Raw genomic sequence first — 21,173 nt, 5'->3', positions numbered from 1 at the left:
CAGCCACTCCAGCCACAGCAATGACAATGCCAGATCCTTAACCCACTGAGCCACCAGGGAACTCTGAGAATCATATTAATCAGGATAATTTGTATTTACAAACAACTGATACCCAAAGTATGGAACATGGGTCTGGCCAGGCTTTTTACTCCTGATTATATATTCTTTAAACTGTACATTCACAAAATATAATGCTTTGTTAAAGAAATGAGTCTTAATAAGACAAACTTTCTACAATACCACACTTCTAAGAAAACTGTCTATTATGAAAATAATGTACAAGGCTTTGGATCATAATGATTTATTCTTCCATTCTCCAGATATCATAACCTGCTGAATCGCCTGGGGGCACGTTTTGAGTTAAAAAGCAAGATCCAAGGGATCATCCGAGGCCTGTCATAAATCTCTTCCCTAGACACAGGAGAGAGAGGAAAAAAGGCAGAGCCTCTAATTAGAAACATATTTTTAACGCTGGTTTTAAATTCCTGGTCTCGTCTTTCAAGCGAAATTTGAATTCCTCCCGGAGATTCCAGCTTTGACCAGTCCAGAGAGAACACGAAGCCCAACTGGGAAACTGAGGCAAGGTTCGGCGTACCTTCCAAAGACCAGGCTCAAGGGGACGGACAAGTGGAGACCGCGGACAATCCAAGTCGGGATAAAAGTTGGAAGTGACGAGGAAGGACTGGCTGCCTGCGGCAAGGAAGCTAGGGAAGCCAGCAAGGATTACAAGCGCGGCCTCCTGAGTCCTTTAGGGTTACGCCGCAGTTCAGCCCCTTCCCCACATTCAGTTCGAATCTTCCTGCCACTTCCAGACAGACGGAGGACTCCCAACATTCCCACAGTTCCCAACAGACGCCTCTCCGAGGGAAGCCGCGCCGGGAGGGCGGGGGCCCAAGAGTCCACAGCCCCTCTCCCCTGGGCCCAAGTCGCCCCCAGTCCCGGAGCGGCCGCGGCCTCCGCCCCCCCGTCCCGGTCCTGCCCGGCCGCGGTGGGCCTCACCTTGAGCGCCAGGTGGTGGACGCGGCCCAGGCCGGGCTCGGCCAGCAGCTGCAGCAGCCCCAGTAGCGGGAGCAGCCGAAGTCCGGCGGCCAGCAGAGGACTGCGTGAGCCCGAGAGGCCGACGGGCGCCGGGGCAGCCATGTTTGTTCCAGCATCACCAGTCGCTTCCTCTCCCGCCCACTTCCGGGGTTAAAGGTCGGCGGCCGCCGGAAGCCGGGAAGAGGAGTTCAGCTGCCGGAGACGGGGACTAAGACCTTCTTCGTGGAGTGTTTGGCCGAGGAAGTCGCTGATAGGCCTGAGCTGGCCATTTCGGGGGCCGTTCAGTTGGCCTCTCCTGTGCAGACTTTTGGTTTAGCCCGAAGACGTTGCACACCCTGTGGGGAGGGTGTGCCGGTTGCCATGGCAACGGTCGCTGGGCGGGACTAGCTCAGGCCTCCTCTCCCCCCAGTGGAGCTTTGAAAGCGGTGGTGGATCTGCGCTACTGGGCCCACGGAGGGACCCGGCTCTCCAAGGGTGGGGATGCCTCCAAGTTGCCTAGCTATCGATGGGACTGACTCCTCGAACAGCATGACTTGTCATAGGTCTTTTGGGTTTTCTGAGGCACTTCACACTAAAATTTCAGACTAAGTGATTGTGATAGGAATTTATTGCGCCCTCATCAGGCACTTGTTAGGCCTGTTGTGTGCATTTAAACTTGGAACAGTCTGATGAGATGGGGGATAATGAGCATTATCCCCACTTTACCGATAAGCAAACTGAAACTCTTGAGAAATTAAGTCATTTGTTCAGGTTGAACAGGGAATTTCATGGGAGCTGCTAAATACTGTGTTACAGTGCTTCATGCTATTTCATCCTTTGTTTCTAATCTTTGGAATTTGGAGGACGATTTTTTTTTTTGTCTTTTTGCTATTTCTTTGGGCCGCTCCCGCGGCATATGGAGGTTCCCAGGCTAGGGGTCGAATCGGAGCTGTAGCCGCCAGCCTACGCCAGAGCCACAGCAACGCGGGATCCGAGCCGCGTCTGCAACCTACACCACAGCTCACGGCAACGCCGGATCGTTAACCCACTGAACGAGGGCAGGGACCGAACCTGCAACCTCATGGGTCCTAGTCGGATTCGTTAACCACTGCGCCACAACGGGAACTCCTGGAGGACGATTTTTAATAGGATTCAGTAGTTGGTTCCCTCCAACTCACTATATTTTTTTACCAAGAAGTTATAGAATACGTTTATTAAAATTGCCAGTAGACTAGCTAGGTTTATTTATTTGCTTAGGTTCTTTTTTTAGCTTGCCACACACACCACTGCAAGTAATGCATGCTCTTTGTGTGAAGTCATTTAAGCAAAAGAGGATAAAATAAAAACCACCAGGAAATCAGCTATAATGGAAAAACTGAAATCATTATTAAAAAAGAAACACCAGGAATCACGATACTGAATGACTATCGGTATACTAAAGTGTTTAATGACTGAATCAGATTTTTAAAGTTTTTAACTGGAACTAGGACCTGGAATTACTATGATACATTTTAATGGAGATAAAGCGCTATATTCAGGTTAAAAAAAATCAGTTGGGAAAGTAAAGAATAGAGGCGGTAGCGTTCCTACTGTGCCTCAGTGGGTTAAGAACCCGACAGAGTATCCATGAGGATGTGGGTTCCATCCCTGGCCTTGCTCAGTGGGTTAAGTTTCCAGGACCTTGCCCCAAGCTGCAGCTTAGGTTGCAGATGCAGCTAAGATCTGGTGTTGCTCTGGCTGTGGCTTAGGCCGGCAGCTGCAATTCCTCTACCTGGGAACTTCCACATACCACAGGTGTGGCTGAAAAAAAAAAAAAAGAGGAGAAAAATTTCTAGATCTTTTAGTTGGATACAACCTTAGTAAAAGTCATGAATCTATGAATTTTTCCCTTGAATCAAAAACCAGTGGTTTCTGTCACACCCTCTGCAAGGACAAAGGTAGAAGACTAAGTTATCGCCAGGAAGATAGGCAATATTTACTAATTGGTGGATTCTTTCTCCAACCTCTGATCTTCAGCCATCTATTATGAATCTTACTTCTTTGAACAGAATTGTCATTTGATCTTAGTACCTCACTTTACAGATGAAGAAACTGAGAACAAGAAACTTTCTGTTTTGGAAATCCACAAAAGAGATAATAGTTAATTTATTTATTGAGCAATTAAATTTGCCAAATATTCTGCTAAGTACTTTGATGTATACATTATCTCATTTCAGATCACAAAATCTTGGTAAGGTCTACATTTTTGTTCCTTTTTAAAGATGAGACTTGTTTAGATTCATTATTCAGGGATGGCCTGCTCATTTATAAATGACCCAGAGGGACCTCCCATCCAGTCCCACCCACCAAGCCTAGCTCTTAGTCTCTGCCCAGCAACTGTTATAAAAAGTTAATTTCGGAGTTCCCGTTGTGGCTCAGTGGTAACAAACCCGACTAGTATCCATGAGGACATGGGTTCAGTCCCTGGCCTTGATCAGTGGGTTAAGGATCCAGCGATGCCGTGAGCTGTGGTGTAGGTTGCAGACGAGGCTCGGATCCCCTGTTGCTGTGGCTCTGGCGAAGGCCGGCAGCAGCATCTCCGATTAGACCCCTAGCCTGGGAACCTCCACATGCCGTGGGTGTGGCCCTAAAAAAAAAAAAAAAAAAAGGCAGACAAACAAACAAAAGAACATAGTAGGAGTTCCCTCATGGCCTAGTAGTTAAGGATCTAGCATTGCCACTGCTGTGGCTCAGGTCACTGTGGCACAGGTTTGATCCCCGGACTGGGAACTTCCACATGCCTCAGGACTGGCCAAAAAACAAAGAAAGAACATAGCAGACATGTAAAACAATTGATACTTTCTTTTAGGTGTCAAGAGGAAATACCAAAGACAGCTGATTTTCACTTCCGTATGAAACTTGTCAAAAAGAATGGGAATTTTCAAGTGCAGTTTCATTTTTAAAGGCAGTTTGCAATTTTTTGGAGTATTATTGTACCTTTTAAAGTGAGGTACATTTTTTTAAATCTCTGGTTGTGAATTTGTATATACAAGTCTTCTAAAAACAGAAAGATCAGGTGGGATCTTAACTTTATTTAAGAATATAAAATTGATGAGATGTTTAGCTAGTTTATAGACCCTCTTTGTCCTTTAGTCTCTGGAAAGCGGTTCTACAAGGGTTCAAACCTGGGTTCTTATTCCTTCATTCATTTCCCTTGGGAATTATCATGTGACTTTCACAGGGTCACATGCCAACACCGTCTGTACAGAAGTTTATGAGGAATAGCTTCTTCAGATATTTGAGAACCATAATGGTTAGTCCCTAGTTTGGATTTGAGAGAAGAAAGGGAATATTAATTGCAAAGACCTAAAGTGAAATATCTTTTTAGATAGTTACTTCTCAAATTTTGTGAAAACTGCTATCTTGGCAATTATATTTAAGCACATGATTTCAGAGTTTCAAGAAAAGATTATTTGCATAATCATAATACTGTAACAGGGAACAGACAAGTTGAGTAACAGAACAAGTTAGGCCTGCCTGTCCCTGGCAACATTTTCAAAGAGGCATTAAACTTTAAGGTATTGGAGTTCCCGTCGTGGCTCAGTGGTTAGCGAATCCGACTAGGAACCATGAGGTCGCGTGTTCCATCCCTGTCCTTGCTCAGTAGGTTAAAGATCCGCCGTTGCCGTGAGCTGTGGTGTAGGTCGCAGACACAGCTATGATCCTGAGTTGCTGTGGCTCTGGTGTAGGCCGGCGGCTACAGCTCTGCTTCGACCCCTAGCCTAGGAACCTCCATGTGCCGTGGGAGTGACCCAAGAAATGGCAAAAAGACAAAAGCAAAACAAAAAAAACTTTAAGGTATTGACTGAAAAGGCCTGGAGGGGCTGGAAAGACTCTCCTAAACCTGACTTTCAGCCTTACGCTCTTGGTCAAGTGCCTTTTCTTTCCATTTCCCCTAGCTTTGCAAGATCTGCCAAAGGTTGCCACTAGTAGCAGAATTTGTAGTTTGAACTTAGTGTGATTAATACTATTTGGCATGAGTTTAGAAATTTCCGGAAATATTGAAAGTGATCATTGGGTTAATATTCTCCAGTTATGATTGCCGTTTGTCTTTCTTTTTTTTTTTTTTGTCTTTTTGCTATTTCTTTGGGCTGCTCCCTCGGCATATGGAGGTTCCCAGGCTAGGGGTCGAATCGGAGCTGTAGCCACCGGCCTACGCCAGAGCCACAGCAACGCAGGATCCGAGCTGCATCTGCGACCTACACCACAGCTCACGGCAACGCCAGATCCTTAACTCACTGAGCAAGGGCAGGGACTGAACCCGCGACCTCATGGTTCCTAGTCGGACTCGTTAACCACTGCGCCACGACAGGAACTCCCCGTTTGTCTTTCTTATCAAAAGAGATGACATTTCAGACCAAAAACCTCTGTAAATACCATATACGGAACTAGAAGTCAAATTGAAGCCTGGCAATACATTCAGAAGTCAAATGTCACTTTCATTCTTTGACTTGAAATGTCATTTCTCAGGATGTGGGGGAAGCCCACGGCCTCTCCTTGCAGAGAGTGTCCTGACACATCTTCAGTCCTTGCAGGTTGAAGAGAAATTTCAAGTTCACTTCTCTGTTGGCACCGTGTGACTTGCTCGGCCACAGGCCAGCTGGTTTTTCCTGATTTGAGGCACATCTTTATAGACCAGGGGAATTCCATTATCAAGTACAAAAATCGGTCGCAGTTTTAAGATTCTACACACCATGGAGCTCCTACTTTTATCCCACTCCAATTTTTTTCCACTAGACTGCTTTCTTGGGCCCTTAGTAAGTAGTTTGAATGCTGAACAAGAGGAGAATTTTAATCTAGAAACTGATGCAAGCTGTTTTAAAGGGGAAAAAAAAATCCTGAAAATTTCATTAGGAAGAGTGCTTCAGGAGCTCCCACTGTAGCTCAGCAGTAATGAACAAACCCAACTAGTATCCATAAGGACTCGGGTTCGATCCCTAGCCTCCTTCAGTGGGTTAAGGATCCAGCCTTGCCATGAGCTGTGGTGTAGGTTGCAGGTGCAGCTCAGATCCTGCATTGCTGTGGTTGTAGTGTAGGCTGGCAGCTGCAGCTCCCATCGGACCCCAACCTGGGAACTTCCATATGCTGCAGGTGTGGCCCTAAAAAGACCAAAAAAAAAAAAAGTGCTTTACCAATGGACAACCAATCAATTGTAGTCTAGGCAGTCTGTCTTGCTGCATCAGAACTGCTTTAAGGATTGCTTTACTTAATGGAGGAAGGAAAAGTCCTCCAGAAAACAAGAGGAAGGGCAAGGGAACCAGTACCTGTGCCCTCATGTGCGAAGTATTTTCCATCATTTTTTTTCTTTTATTCTTTGCAGTAATCTTTGAAACAAAGCAGCATTATTTCCATTTTATGGAGGAGGAGACTGAAGCTTAAAGGAAAACAATTCAACCAAAGCTCTACAGCTTTCTGTGCAGGGCTGTCCAATCAGCCTCACACCAAAGCCTGTGCTCATTGCCAGCTCCCTGCTTTCAGCCTCACAGCCACTTATGAGGTCCTGGGGTGGGGGTGGGGTTGTTTTTTGTTTGTTTGTTTGGCCATGCCCCCGGCATGGCGACGTTCCCCAAGCCAGGGTGTGCCTGATCCTTCATCCGCTGAACCACCAGGGAACTCAAAGAGTTCCTTGTTTTTGGTTTTTGTTGGTGGTGGTTTTTTCCTTTTGGACCTTCACATGCATCTTATTTTTTTTTTTAATAAATTTTGTTGGAGTATAGGTGACTTACAATGTTGTATGTTTCAGGTGTACAACAAAGTGAATCAACCATTCCTATACATATGTATTCACTCTTTTTCAGATTCTTTCCTCATACAGGCTATCACAGAATATTAAATAGATTTCCCCAAGCTACATAGTAGGTGTTTGTTACTGACCAATGTTGTATATAGTAGTTTGTATATGCCAATCCCAACCTCCTAATTTATTCCTCTCTGCATGAAATCCCTGTTTTAAGTGAAGCTCCGAGAGTTTAATTTGCCAAAGGCCACACACCTAAGGAGTAGTGGAACACTAGGATCCCAACTGAACAATTACAAAACCTAACCCCTTTAAAACAGGTTGGAGGAGTTCCCGTCATGGCGCAGTGGCTAACAAATCCAACTGGGAACCATGAGGTTGTGGGTTCGATCCCTGGCCTCGCTCAGTGGGTTAAGGATCTGGTGTTGCCATGAACTGGGGTTGTAGGTCACAGATGTGGCTCGGATCACGTGTTGCTGTGGCTGTGGCGTAGGCCAGCGGCTCCAGCTCCGATTCGACCCCTAGCCTGGGAACCTCCATATGCCTCGGGTGCGGCCCTAGAAAAGACAAAAAAGACAAAAAATAAAAAATAAAAAATAAAAATAAATAAATAAATAAATAAATAAAACAGGTTAGAAATATCTATACATCTAAGCTCCTGAATTAGATTTTTTTCCTTAAAGAATTTTATTACATTTACAGGTGTACAACAATCATCACAACCAAACCCTACAGCCTGTCCATCCCAAATCCTCAGTACATCCCCCACCCCCAACCTGTCTCATTTTGAAACCATAAGTTTTTTAAGGTCTGTGAGTCAGTATCTGTTCTGCAAAGAAGTTCATTGTGTCCTTTTTTCAGATTCCACATGTCAGTGATGGCATTTGATGTTGGTGTCTCATTATCTGACTGACTTCACTCAGCATGATAATTTCTAGGTCCATCCATGTTGCTAAAAATGCCCATTATTTCGTTCCTTTTAATGGCTGAGTAATATTCCATTGTGTATATGTACCACATCTTCTTTATCCACTCCTCCGTCGATGGACATTTAGGTTGTTTCCATGTCTTCACTATTGAAAATAGTGCTGCAGTGAACATTGGAGTACATGTGTCTTTGAGAGTCCTGGTTTTCTCTGGATAGATGCCCAGCAGTGGGATTGCTGGAGCTAATGACAGTTCTATTTTTAGTTTTCTGAGGAGTCTCCATACTGTTTTCCACAGTGGTTGGACCAATTTATAATCCCACCAACAGCGTAATAGTGTTCCTTTTTCTCTACACCCTCTCCAGCACTTATTTTGGATGATGGCCATTCTGGCTGGTGTAAGGCGATACCTCAGAGTGGTTTTGATTTGCATTTCTCTAATAATGAGTGATGTTGAACATCTTTTTTTTTTTTTTGGCTTTTTGCCATTTCTAGGGCCACTCCAGCAGCATATGGAGGTTCCCAGGCTAGGGGTCAAATTGTAGCTGTAGCTGTTGGTCTACACCAGAGCCACAGCAACGTGGGATCCGAGCTGAGTCTGCCACCTACACCACAGCCACAAGCAACACTGGATCCTTAACCCACTGAGTGAGGCCAGGGATGGAACCCGCAACCTCATGGTTCCTAGTAGGATTCGCTAACCACTGAGCCACGACGGGAACGCCTCGAACATCTTTTCATGTGTTTTTTGGCCATCTGCATGTCTTCTCTGAATTAGATGTTCCTTACTTGCAAGCACCATTAGAGCTACCAAACAGCCATAACAGAATTGTTTACTCTAACTGCATGGCAACTACTCAAGGTCTCTCTTTGTCTAGATACCTTATTTCAGTGCTAATAACATCCATGGGTTCAGATTATTCAGTGGAGATGTATACAGCGGCCTGCCAAGATCATAACTTGGTGGATCAGTGTTCTCTGGATGCCACTGGAAGGTAAAAGGGCTGTCTAGAACCCAGTCAGAACCCCTAGATAATGTCAGCATTTACACTGTCAAGATTTGCAGTATCTCTTGTGAAAACTGACTCCTAAGTAGGTCAGTCATTTGTTCATAGAATTTTTTATCTTAAAAATCACACCCTTTTAGGAGTTCCCATTGTGGCGCAGCAGAAATGAATCTGACTAGTCTCCATGAGGTTGCGGGTTCCATCCCTGGCCTCGCTCAGTGGGTTAAGGATCCGGCATTGCCATGAGCTGTGGTGTGGAATGCAGATAGGCTTGGATCTGTGGCTATGTTGTAGGCCACCACCTGTAGCTCTGATTTGATGCCTAGCCTGGGAACTTCCACATGCCATGGGTGTGGCCCTAAGAAGCAAAAAAATAAAAAATAAAAATAAAGAAATAATAAGAAAATAAAATAAAAATTACTCCCTTTTACTATAAAGGAAACTTAGTGGATTTAGTTCTTCCTAAAAAAATTCTGTGCTGTATTTGTTTTATCTTTTTTCTGCTGGCTTATTTCTCTTCATCCTGAATCCTATTGATTTCCATTGTTTTAAGATCAGTGGTGTTTTTTTTTTTTTCTTCATTTCTTGGAGATTCTGACACTTTCCAACCTTTTTTAGTTGCTGCCAAACTTAATGAAGTTAAAGATATTTGCAGCATGGTCTCATTAACCCAGTTCCATGTAGTTCTGCTGCTGTGGCTTTTAATGGGTTCCTATGACTATTTCCTGCTTACTCATCTTAAAAAGTTTCCTTTTAATGTGGTCTCTCTCTCTCTCATTTTTTTCTGCTGTCCCCCCCCCCCTTCTTTTTCTTCTTTGAGCAGCCGCAGGTTGTTTTTTCCTCCTGATTAGCATCTTTTCACAAGTGGTCACTGTTTTTGAGAAGTCTTCTAGAAGGCAGTCAAGACTCGATCACTGTATTTGAAAAAAAAAAGTCCAAACCTGGGCAGGAAGGGAAATTGAGCATTTCAGCATTTCCAAAGAGCTAACTAAACTGCAATATTGTTTGTTTGTTTTTAAATTTTTATTGAAGTATAGTTGATTCATAAGGTTGTGTGGGTAGTATTGTTTGAATTTCTAACCCCTCCATCTCACCCTGGCTATTAGTTTACCTCGGGAGGTAAGTGGTTGGTGTTTTTATTTTAGGGCTGCACCTGTGGCATATGGAGGTTCTCAGGCTAGGCGTCCAATCTTAGCTGTAGCCGCTGGCCTACACCACAGCCACAGCAACGCCAGATCTGAGCCTCGTCTGTGACCTACACCACAGCTCACGGCAATGTCAGATCCTCAACCCACTGAGCGAGGCCATGGATCCAACTCGCATCCTCATGGATGCTGGTCAGATTCATTTCCACTGAACCACGACGGGAACTCTGGTTGATGGTTCTGATGGTTACATATATCTAACAGGCTTGGAGTAGATTTCCCAGACCTGGTAACTGTAAGAACAAAATATGTAAACACACACTAAAAATGAGGGGGTGGAGGGAACTTGTAACTGAAAAAAGACAGACCAAAACAGTTTTGACAGTTTAAATTGATTGTAATTCTGTCCAACAAAGGAAGCCGACTTGGTTTATGGGCAAGAGGAGGAAAACCACCCTTGCTCCACTCTCTCCTGGAGTATGACAAGCTAGCCGAGTCTGAGGGCGGTGGGATTGAAGAGAAGCATCCCCGTGAAATATTTCTAAAATGGGGCCCAGTTTAGAGTCGACGGTTATTCAGAAAAGTTGGTAGCACTGGCTGTGGGAGAAAGAAAACTGGGGAGAAAGGGCCTACGGATTCAGAGGAAGGAGTTGGAACTCGGTTCTCCATAGCTTGTGGGGAATGTAATAATGTGTGGACCCTCGGGATACGGAGAAAGGGCGTCAGTACCTCCCCAGAAATTAGCTCTCAGCTTACCAACCACGGGCCAGGTATCAGGTGCTCTTTCCTTGATCCTTGTCACCACGCGGTGACATGGCTCTGTCATTCCGTCCATCTGAGCTTTCAGGAGAGGTGGAGGCATTGCCCGAGGCCATCCAGCCAGTAAGTGCCGGAGGCTGGATTGGAACCAAACCCATTATCTGTGGACCCAGCGCCTTTCCTTTTACCCACTAAGTGGCAACGTGATTTCACGTCTGAGTCTGAGAGTTTCTTGGCAGAACAAGTTGGAAATCACTGGTTTCGGAGATTAGAAATCACCGGTTCCGCGCCCCTGGATCCCTTCCCTGGCCACTCGAAGCGGCTGGGTCGCTCTTTGCCTCGACATCCCTCTCTGTGCAGCACAGACATCGCCCCACTCCCAGGCCCCACTCCCACCGCGCAAGGCTGCAGGGCTCCTCGGGCCTCCACGTTTCCCAGGCGAGGGGCAAAGACCATCCCGAGCGAACTCTGGTCGGTGTAAATGGCTGCCAGGGAAAAGTATTGTCCTTAAATTCAAAGCGGCCCTCGACGCAGGGGAGCAACCTCAGGCCTCGGCAGAGCACCCTTAATAACAGGGGCCGGCTACGTTCAAAGGCGGGTGGTTGTCCTAGGAGCAAGAGGGTGGCTGCTAATAAGCAATAATAATGAACAAAACCCGGCGGGGGGAGCCCCGGGGTCCCAGGTCCCGGCAGCCCTCCCACCTCCCTCCGAGGCCTTCCGGACCCCCGGGCTACGCGGGCGGGGCGGAGGGCGCCGGGAGGGAGGTTGGGCCGGGGCCGGGGGCGGGGGCGGGGCGCGCGCGTGCGCGAGCTGTCAGGCCGGCCCCGCCCCCGGCGCGCAGCCCCGCCCTGGCCGCCCCTCCCTCCCCTTCCCCCTCCCCCTCCCCTCGCTCTCCCGGTGTAGGGCGGGCGGGCGCTGCGGCGACCGCGGCTGCTGCTTCCTCGGGCCATTTTGCTGAGGAGAGACGGGGAGGAGGAGCCGCCGAGGAGACCCGAGCCGAGGAGCGGCGAGCCGGAGGAGGCGGCGGCGGCGGCGCGGGCACGGGCTTTCCTCGATCGCGGGGATCTCGAGGGGCGAAGGGATCGCCGGGGAGCGGGACCGGAGAGCCGCGCCTGCCGCGCGGCGCGCCCCTTCCCGCCCCCTGCACCATGAGCTGGGGCACCGAGCTCTGGGTGAGTGAGGGGCTGGGCCCGCCGGGCGGCGAGGGAAGGTGCCTGGCGCGCCTGGGCTGGGGGCGCGGGCCCGGCTGCCCGGGTGGGGGCGACCGCGCGCTGGTCGGGGTCCCCGCGGCCTGGGGGGAAGCGCGGGACCGGGTGCCTCTCGTCGGCCCTGGCTCGAGCAAGGGGTGCGAGCCAGATTCGCCCTTCGGAGGTGCGCGGCGCTGGTGTGGGTCCCCTGCTGCTCGAGCGCGGGGCGCGCATCTGGGTGTCCCTGCGGCCTGAGCGGGGGGCGCCGGCAGGACTCCGTCTCTCTGGCGCCCCGAGGCCAGGGGTGTGTATCGGGAAGAGCCTTAATCCCCCGGAGCGAGTAACCGACGCGCCGCGGACCGACCTCGATGGGGGGCGTGGAGGCCCGGGGATTTTCAGGACTGCGCTGGGCACTGGGCGCCCGGCGCCGAAATCCGAGGGCTGCTTTCTCTCGGTGGAGGTGCTGGCAGGTCGGGCGCTCCCCCGGGGGGGCGGGGCGGCCCTGGCGGGTCTGGCTGCGAGGTCTTGGGTTTGGGGGCGCAGGGACGAGCGACTGGTGTCTCCCCTTTGATGGCGAGGACTTTTGACCTGTGACGGTTTGGGGTGCACTTGTGGTTCTTTGAGGGGCCGCTCAGATCCTGGATCTGATGTGGGGACTGCGGCGTTTGGCCTGGAGAGGGGAGAGTAGTCGGAGTTAGAGGGAGATCTTGTGTTATCACCTTTCGGAAGGGGCATTCGCGGGGTAAATTTTCCATTTTTTAGCTGCTGGGAGGAGAGCGTCCAAAATGGGGTAGGCTGGCGCGGAGGAGCGCCCCGCGGGGTTCCTTAACCTGGGCTGCGGGTGGATAAACAAGTAGATGCACTCCCCGCACCAGGGCGAGCAGAGGATGCCAAGGCCATCATCCTTGGGGAAGAGAGGCTGTGGCTTGTGGAATGGAGCTGATTTCCCTGCCTTCCTCTGGATTCCTGAGGAAATCACTGGGCAAGGAATGGGGCAGAGCAGTGTCCAGAGGGAGGAGTAGATGAAATCTCAGTTATTGCCCCGAAATGTTCTCAAGATGAGACATTTCCCATGATGAACTGGAAAGTGCCTCCCCGCGGAATTCCATTTGTAAAGGGTGTGGAGGAGAAAGTGCGGGGTGGTGGTTGCTCTTTGAGCTGAGGCCAAGAAATTTCACATCAAAATAAAACAAGGTTACAGCAGCTTTAGAAACAGAGCGCATCCTCCCTTAATTTTTTTTTTTTTTTGCTTTAATTGTTTTTTACATAACCATTTCTTAGGCTCCGAAGCAGCTGCTGTTATTAATACCAAAATCCTGAAGGCAATAACTCCCTTACATTAAGATAATTTTATAAACATCTTTTATCTAAGGGGACTCAAATTTTCGACACATCGTCCTTTTTAAAATAAAGTAACAGATGGTTTTAAGTATTTACATACAGCTGATTAGGCAGACTACCATTTTAAGTGTTGAATGTCTTTCCTCTTTTTTTATATGGTTTTTATTTTTTCCCTTATAGCTGGTTTCCAGTGTTCTGTCAATATTCTACTATACAGCAAAGTGACCCAGTCGCACATACGTATATACATTCTTTTTCTCACATTTCTTTCCTCTTCTATTTCTTGTCTGATCTTTTTACCTTCTCTGGGATGGGGGACTAAATCTGAAGTAATTTGCTATTCAAGAGAACAGAATTTTCCCCTCATGTTCAAATAAGAGCAAGGGATTCTGGGGGGAAAATACAGCATATTTCTAAGTGACATAGGCTGTGGTTAAAGGGACTGAACTGGGCATTCACAGTGATGGTGGTGAATCTTATAGAAGGTGATCCAGAAGCAGGGGCGGTTCGGTAGCTGTAAGAAGAAAAACATGAGTGAAATAGCTACAATCACCTGTGCTATTCTGTACACTTCTTTTGGGGGTGGGGGGAAGAGGGTGGGAAGGAAGGCAAAGATGAGGAGTTGTTGAAAATAAATGGGAACGGGAATATATATGAGTGAGAGGAAATTTTGGATTTGCTTGAAAAGAATTTGGGGTGGTAGCGGATGGAAATATGAAATGAAAGTGGCGAGGGTTGGTCACTGGGGAAGCTGGGTGATGGGTCATGGAGGCCCTGCGATTCTCTGCCTGTTTCCTGTCTATGCTTGGCATTTTCTACAGTGAAAATAATTGGAAAAGATTTTTAAGGTGGAAGATGTGTAAACTACTTGGCACATTTTTTTCACATGGTAGGGCTTAAGTGGACAAACGCGTCCTCATTGTCTATATGCAAATATTTATCAGCGAAGAGTTAAAAAAGGAAGAAAAAGACATTCCACCAAAGCATCGGCCTTTGCCCTTGAGTGGCTTCGAGGTTAACAGAAGGAAAAGAATGAACATGTAATTGGCACTAAGTGCACAGTCTGAGTTTCAATACCAAGAAGTATAAGGCCTCAAAATGTCTACGTTCAGTGGCCTTGTTTTATTACTCTTTCAGATTAAAAAATGAAATAATGAGGGGTTCTGAAAAATAAACCTCCAGTTCTCTGGTGGTGAGAGACTGAATGTGGTGTGGTGTGTTGGGCAGTGTTGGGGCAGCCTGGCAGGGCACTGATTGAGGGTTCGCCTTGAATGGTGGCTGTGGGATCATGCACATGTGTAATGAGATAATGATGGGGCGCTCAAGCCGAGAACTTGGCAGAACGATGCTTCTAGATGGAGCGAGATGGAACTGTGGTTTGGTTGGTCACGTGTTATTCCTAACAGGTGGCTGCAGCTTTCATAGACCTTCACAGATGCTACCAGGTTTTACACACATCCTAGGTCGTGCACCAGCGTCCGTGAAGGCTTTTCAAAACTGCAAGTTTCTAACACACACTTTACATTAAAGGCCTGTTCTTAGCCACATCCTGCTTTGTAGAACCTTTCTCTTCTCTTTTTTTTTTTTTTTTTTGACCTCTCCATAGGCGTGAACTTTGATACTGTAGGACATTTTTTTTAGAAATCATGAAATGTCAGGAAGTTACCATGCAATCATAAAAATGGACTCAACCCATACTTTGTGATCACTCGATTGATTAGATGGTATTTAAATTGGGGCTTTCTATTTTCTATCAGAAGGTCATAACAAAATAGTTTGCTGCACCTGTGGCACGTGGAAGTTCCCGGCCAGGGATCAAAGCCATGCCACAGCTGTATCCTGAGCTGCTGCAGGGGCAATGCTAGATCCTTAACCCACTGCACCACAAGGGACCTCCTAAATGGCTATTTTAAAGTGATTAGGACATAATAAAATTACTTCTCTACAGCTCTTCATGGTACTGCATTTTAATCCATTTTGAAATTTTTTATTGCACAGCTACTGTGTGCGAGACACTGATATGCATCTGTTGTAAGTCACTTTCTATACATTCTACCTATTTCAGTGAATGCATCAAGCAGCTTTTAACTCTAGCCTGCAACATTACCGTCAAAAAAGAGATGTGTTTCCAAGACGAAATGAGGTGCATTGACTCAAGACTTGGACATAGAGTAAATAGTTTGCACTGACTCTTTGGAATTGTGACTGGTCATTGGAGAAATAGCAAAGCAAGAATTTCTTATGTTTGAATTCCTGTGTCTTCTCTGCCATCTTTCTTTCTGTTGGTGCTAATAAGAAATGGAGTAGCCCCCAAAAAACAAAAGCAAGAAAGCAAACAGAGAGAGCCAAAGCATACGTATTGGTTAACATAGTAAGAAGCCACCTTTATTGACCGTGCTTGGTTTTATTAAAACCTGGCTTTTAGAAGTTCTGTTGTGGTACAGCAGAAATGAATCCGACTAGCATCAATGAGGATGTGGGTTCGATCCCTGGCCTCGCTCAGGGGATCTCGCGTTGCTGTGGCTGTGGCATAGGCCATTACCAATAGCTCTCATTAGACCCCTAGCCTGGGAACCTCCATATGCCGAGGGTGTGGCCCTAAAAAGCAAAAAAACAAAACAAAACAAAACCCCCCAAAACACCTAGCTTTTAATGTGCATCCCACGATTTGCTGAACATAGTGATATTGACTATGATGCTCACTTTTAGGAGGCAGCAGTGAAAGAGTTGTCTACCAACTGTGCCAGGAACAACGCCTGACTCACAGGAGTAGTTCAAGAAATATTTATTGAATAAATGAATGAATCCTTTTTTTTTTTTCTTTTTCTTTTAACATTTGCTTTTTTAAAGTAATGAGAGGGTGGTTTTAACACCCTTCTGCACTTTGGCAGTTGTAAACATTAAAAAAAAAAAATTCCAGGAGTGCCTGCTGTGGCACAATGTGTTAAGAACCCAACTGCAGTGGCTCCGGTTGCTGCAGAGGTGTGGATTTGATTCCCTGCTGGGCCCAGTGGCTTAAAGGATCCCGCTTTGCCAAGTAGCAGCATGGGTTGCAGCTGCTGCTTGCATTCAGTCCCTGGCCTGGGAACTTCCATGTGCTGTGGGTTCAGCCATTAATAATAATAATAATAATAATAATAATAATAATAATAATAATCATGATAATAATAATAATTCTAGGCACCTCTTTTTAAAGCAGTTTTAGTTTCCTAGCAAAATCAAGTAGAAGGTCCAGGGATTTCCCATGCACTCCTTGCCCACAAATACTCAATCTAAACCTTTTTAACCTTTAAAGTAGGGCTTAAAAAGATTTCTGTTGTCATGTTGCTCTTGCCTGATGTATGTGTTTATATAAGAACACGTTAGAGTGTGTTAAAATGTTTAAACTGATTCTTTTTTAACATTGAAGTAATGGACTATTAATAGTTGCTGGATTTGGAGAATTAGTACCTCTTCTTACTGGTACATGAAGAAGACTCCTACTTAATGGTACTCGGAGCAAACTACAGACAACAGTTTACAGCTCCTCTGCTCTTTTTCAACCCTTCAGAGATTTCTGTTTGGTATGAAAAACATAGGAAGACCGTCAGAAGAGACATCACTCCTGGAAATAAGTTGAGCAGAGCAGATCTGCTTCAAAGGATGGACCAAGGGAAGCTTAATTATTATCCCTACCTCTCTATTAAAACAGGGTTTGCAAAGTAGATATTAAACGAAACATGAAGTCTGGCAATTTTTTAAAAAGTTTTATTAATTGATAGTTGTACACCGTCATCACAGCCCCATTTTAAAACATTTCCGTCCCAAATCCCCAGCCTAGCCCTCAACCTGTCTCCTTTGGTAACCATAAGTTTTTCAAAGTCGGTGAGTCAGTTTCTGTCCTGCAAACACGTTCATTGTAAATTTTTTTAGATTCCACCTAGAAGTGACATCATATGATGTTTGTGTCTCTCTGTCCGACTAACTTTACTTAGCATGATAATTTCTAGGTTCATCCATGTTGCTGCAAATGCCATTATTTCATTCCTTTTTATGGCTGAGTAATATTTCATTGTATGTATATTACCATATCCTCTTTAGCCACTCCTCTGTTATGGACATATAGGTTGCTTCCATGTCTTGGCTATTGAAAATAGCGCTACAGTGAACATTGGGGTACATGTGTCTTTTGTTTTTCTTTCCGTCTTTTTTTTCTTTTTTTCTTTTTGCCTTTTCTAGGGCCACTTCCGTGGCATATGGAGGTTCCCAGGCTAGGGGTCTAATTGGAGCTGTAGCTGCTGGCCTACGCCAGAGCCACAGCAATGCGGGATCCGAGCTGCGTCTGCAACCTACACCACAGCTCATGGCAACACCAGATCCTTAACCCACTGAACAAGGCTAGGGATCGAACCCGAAACCTCATGGTTCCTAGTCAGATTCGTTAACCACTGCGCCACGACGGGAACTCCTCCTACATGTGTCTTTTCAAGACATGGTTTTTTTCTGGATAGATGCCCCGGGGTGGGATTGCTGGAGCAAATCGTAATTCTATTTTTAGTTTTTTGAGGAATCTACATAACTGTTTTCCATAGTGGTTGCACCAATTTACGTTCCCACCAACGGTGTAAGAGGGTTTCCTTTTCTTCACACTCTCTCCAGCGTTTATTGTTTATAGACTTTTTGATCGCAGTCTGCCAATTTTGTGATTGAAATTTACCCATCAGCGGGTTGCCTTCACTTTATAGACATTAGCTATAATCCTGAACATTGCATTTTTGGTAGGTCAAACTGTATTCCAGGCTCCATAGGGAGTATTGTAAGTGTCCATGCAGTTTCCACAGGGGAAATGAATCCAGCTAGGAACCATGAGGTTGCCGGTTTGATCCCTGGCTTTGCTCAGCGAGTTAAGGATCTGGCGTTGTCATGAACTGTGGTACAGGTCGCAGATGTGGCTCGGATCTGGCGTTGCTGTGGCTGTGGTGTGACATGGAAAGAGCCTCTTAGAAGGACTATTCAAATATCACCCACTTCCTCGCTAAAGCTAATGTTGTGTTTCCTGCAAGTATTACTCATACTTGTTTCATCAACACCACCCACATTTAAAAATAAGGCTTTATTTTGACACTTAAAAATTGTAAGCTACCAAGAATACATGCATACCCTGGGAGATTAATCTAATTAGATTTTGGAATGTGGGTGTGAAGTCTTCTGGAATTAGTGTTTGTAAAAGAAATATTTGTTTCCTCATTTAGTAATCTGTATTCATACCAGCTTGAGCCCAGTGATGTGTCTAGATAAAAAAAGGGCCAAATATGTAAATTATATTAAAGAGTTAGGAATATACAAGCTTTTAATATTGATTGATCACGGCCTTCCAATTGGGACCAACTTTCAACTCAAAGCCTCGTCTGATTTGTAAAATTCTATGCTAAATGTATGTAAAACTCCATGGCTTAATACTTGAACCTCAATGGCTTAATCCTAGAACTATGCTCATACCTCCACCACCAGCACCAAAATAGACAAAACTCCTAATTTCTTGTTGTAAAAGTTATAATACCTCTTCACATTTAAACTATAATATCACATTACCTGTATTGTGCTTTCTTTCTTTTTTTTTTTAATTTAGAACACATCATTTCAGTGATTGGAATGAAGTTTTCAATAAGAATTATTTTTTAGACTAACATCTCTGGGTTTAGTGTACAACAGATCAGCAGCTACAGTTTCCACTTTTACTTCTCTACTCTTTTTATGGGGTTTAAAAATAGAAATAGATTATAATTGCATAAACTGTAGGTGTAGTATTTTCACGCGCACCGTGCGTAAACACTGTTGCATAATTGTCATCAACATGCCCCATTATTGAGAGCTTATCATGTCCCGGGGTAATGCAAAGTTTTTCCATCCATCATCTCCTTTACGCTTCCCAAGAATCCAGTGAATTTAAGTAGCATTTGTGCCAGCAACTGAGAAGATTCTGAGGTGGAGTTAAGAGTGCTTGGCTTTATAGGGAAGTAGCATCTGTGAAAGGAAAAGGGAGCAGATGTAATGCTGCCTGACGAAGTCTCCGCTAGACCAAAGAGGAGCTCTAGAGCAAAGGCTGCCCATTCAAGGAGTGTCCCATTGGCAGATACGGGTAGGCCCTTGTACCACTGCCTTGCTCGTTCATTGGCAAAGGGCTGCTCCTAGAACAGTCTGACCTTGGCTGCCATCTTGCTCAGTCATTGACTGGGGGCTGCTGGAAGAACACCATGACCTTGCTCCAAAGATGAGGCAGACCCTAAATGAAAGAGGCTGTCTGCTCATCATGCCCATTGCAGCTGGGCAGCGAGTCCTTTCTGGAAGAAGGATCTGAGCGGCACATTACTGTACCCGCCACATCATTGGCATCCCCTTTCGTAAGAGAGGAAATGGAAGCACAGAACAGTAAATCCCTTGCCAAGGTCACAGAGTGGGAAGCAGAGATTCAATCCCAAGGCTTGGGCTCTAGATCCCCCTGTCTATTTTTTTCAAGTTAATACTGTCAGGATTTATTATTATTGTTTGAATGCTTCATTATAGGAATTTTAAAACATATGTAGAGAAGATATTAGGAATCCCTATGTACTCATCACTCAGCTTCAAGATTATCAATATGTTGGCATTCTTGTTTCATCTTTTTGCCCCCACATGGTTTTTTAGAACCCTCGTCTTCTCTGTCACACATTGTAATGCTCCTCTGTCTCCTCCCTTTCTGAGGAGTCAAGCATAGAACACACATTCTCCTTACATCTTTTTCCTTTTCTTTTTTTCTTTTTTTTTTGTCTTTTTAGGGCTGCACTGGCGGCATATGGACGTTCCCAGCCCAGGGGTCCAATGGGAGCTGCAGCTGCCAGCCTACAACACAGCCATAGCAACGCCAGATCCAAGCTGCATCTGCGACCTACACCGCAGCTCATGGCAACGCCTGGATCCTTAACCCGCTGAGCGAGCCAGGGATCGATCCCGCGTCCTCATGGATACTAGTCGGGTTCCTTACTGCTGAGCCATGACAGGAACTCCCTCCTTCCTCCATCTTTTAACCTATGAAAAGGGAAGAGAACCCAGTTGTTCTGCATCTGATGCACCTTTGCTAGGGGATTTAAATGCATCCTTTCATAACCTGACAAGGACCCTGTGAGTGCATTTCCATTTTATAGACCAAACAATGAATGCTTATGCTGGAATTTAAATATTTTTTTTCCTAATACTAAACAAATGCAATTTTTAAAAAATGCGTCTTCTGAATTAGTAGCTCACAAACCCTCTTCTCCCCATTACTCACTCGTAATTCCCCTATCACTTATGTAAGTTTTGCTTTCGAAAACGTTTGATGTTACTCATGTTGAGAATCCCTTAGAACCAGTGACTCACAGTGCTAAGCGCTGCCGATGCAGCAGAAACTATTACGAATGAAGCTCGTGCTCTAGCAGGTGCTTCGTATATGTCTTGTGATACCCTCATTCTTGGTTTTTTAAAAAATTTTAGGAGTTCCCTTGTGACATAGTAGGTTAAGGATCCAGTGTTGTAATTGCAGCGCCTCCAGGCACAGTGCTGTGGCACAGGTTCAATACCTGCCCTCTATTTATTTTATTTTATTTTTTTTGTCTTTTTGCCTTTTCTAGGGCCACTTCCGAGGCATATGGAGGTTCCCAGGCTAGGGGTCGAATCGGAGCTGTAGCTGCCGGCCTACACCAGAGCCACAGCAACGCGGGATCCGGGATCTGAGCCGCGTCTGCAGCCTACACCACAGCTCACGGCAACGCCGGATCCTTAACCCACTGAGCAAGGCCAGGGATCGAACCCGCAACCTCATGGTTCCTAGTCGGACTCGTTAACCACTGCGCCATGATGGGAACTCCCCTGCCCTCTCCTTAAATTAGTAATTTTTAAACAATTTTTTTTTACTTTTTTAGGGCTGCACCTGTGGCATATGGAAATTCCCAGGCGAGGGGCCACATTGAAGCTGCAGCTGCCAGCCTATGCCAGCAACACCAGATCCAAGATCCAAGCTG

At 45.9% G+C, this 21,173-nt stretch overlaps 2 protein-coding genes and 1 long non-coding RNA gene across 19 annotated transcripts in view; 1 reads left to right on the top strand and 2 right to left on the bottom strand.

The window, feature by feature from the left end:
- The window catches only part of GPR107 (G protein-coupled receptor 107), a 62,915-nt gene extending 61,775 nt beyond the window's left edge, over positions 1-1,140 (bottom strand). For all 3 annotated transcript variants that reach the window (XM_047768680.1, XM_047768682.1, XM_047768683.1), the window contains exon 1: positions 1,000-1,140. In XM_047768680.1, the coding sequence (XP_047624636.1) occupies positions 1,000-1,140 (141 nt within the window). The remainder of the gene's footprint in view (positions 1-999) is intronic.
- On the bottom strand, positions 286-993 carry LOC125120448 (uncharacterized). Its single transcript, XR_007133321.1, has 2 exons — positions 596-993; positions 286-411 (listed from the first exon to the last, which is right to left on the bottom strand). It is a non-coding gene; the product is annotated as an uncharacterized LOC125120448 (long non-coding RNA).
- A 10,370-nt stretch (positions 1,141-11,510) lies between the features above and the next one.
- The window catches only part of FNBP1 (formin binding protein 1), a 140,667-nt gene continuing 131,004 nt past the window's right edge, over positions 11,511-21,173 (top strand). For 12 of the 15 annotated variants that reach the window (XM_047768666.1, XM_047768678.1, XM_047768677.1 and 9 more), the window contains exon 1: positions 11,515-11,802. In XM_047768666.1, the coding sequence (XP_047624622.1) occupies positions 11,779-11,802 (24 nt within the window). In that variant the 5' untranslated portion in view covers positions 11,515-11,778. Of the gene's footprint in view, positions 11,803-21,173 lie in introns of all 15 variants that reach the window. The other 3 variants (XM_047768675.1, XM_047768673.1, XM_047768664.1) reach the window with 2 other exon arrangements.

This window comes from Phacochoerus africanus, chromosome 2 (assembly GCF_016906955.1).
Source record: "Phacochoerus africanus isolate WHEZ1 chromosome 2, ROS_Pafr_v1, whole genome shotgun sequence".
NCBI lineage: Eukaryota > Metazoa > Chordata > Mammalia > Artiodactyla > Suidae > Phacochoerus > Phacochoerus africanus.
This window is presented reverse-complemented; position numbering and strand designations above follow the sequence as displayed.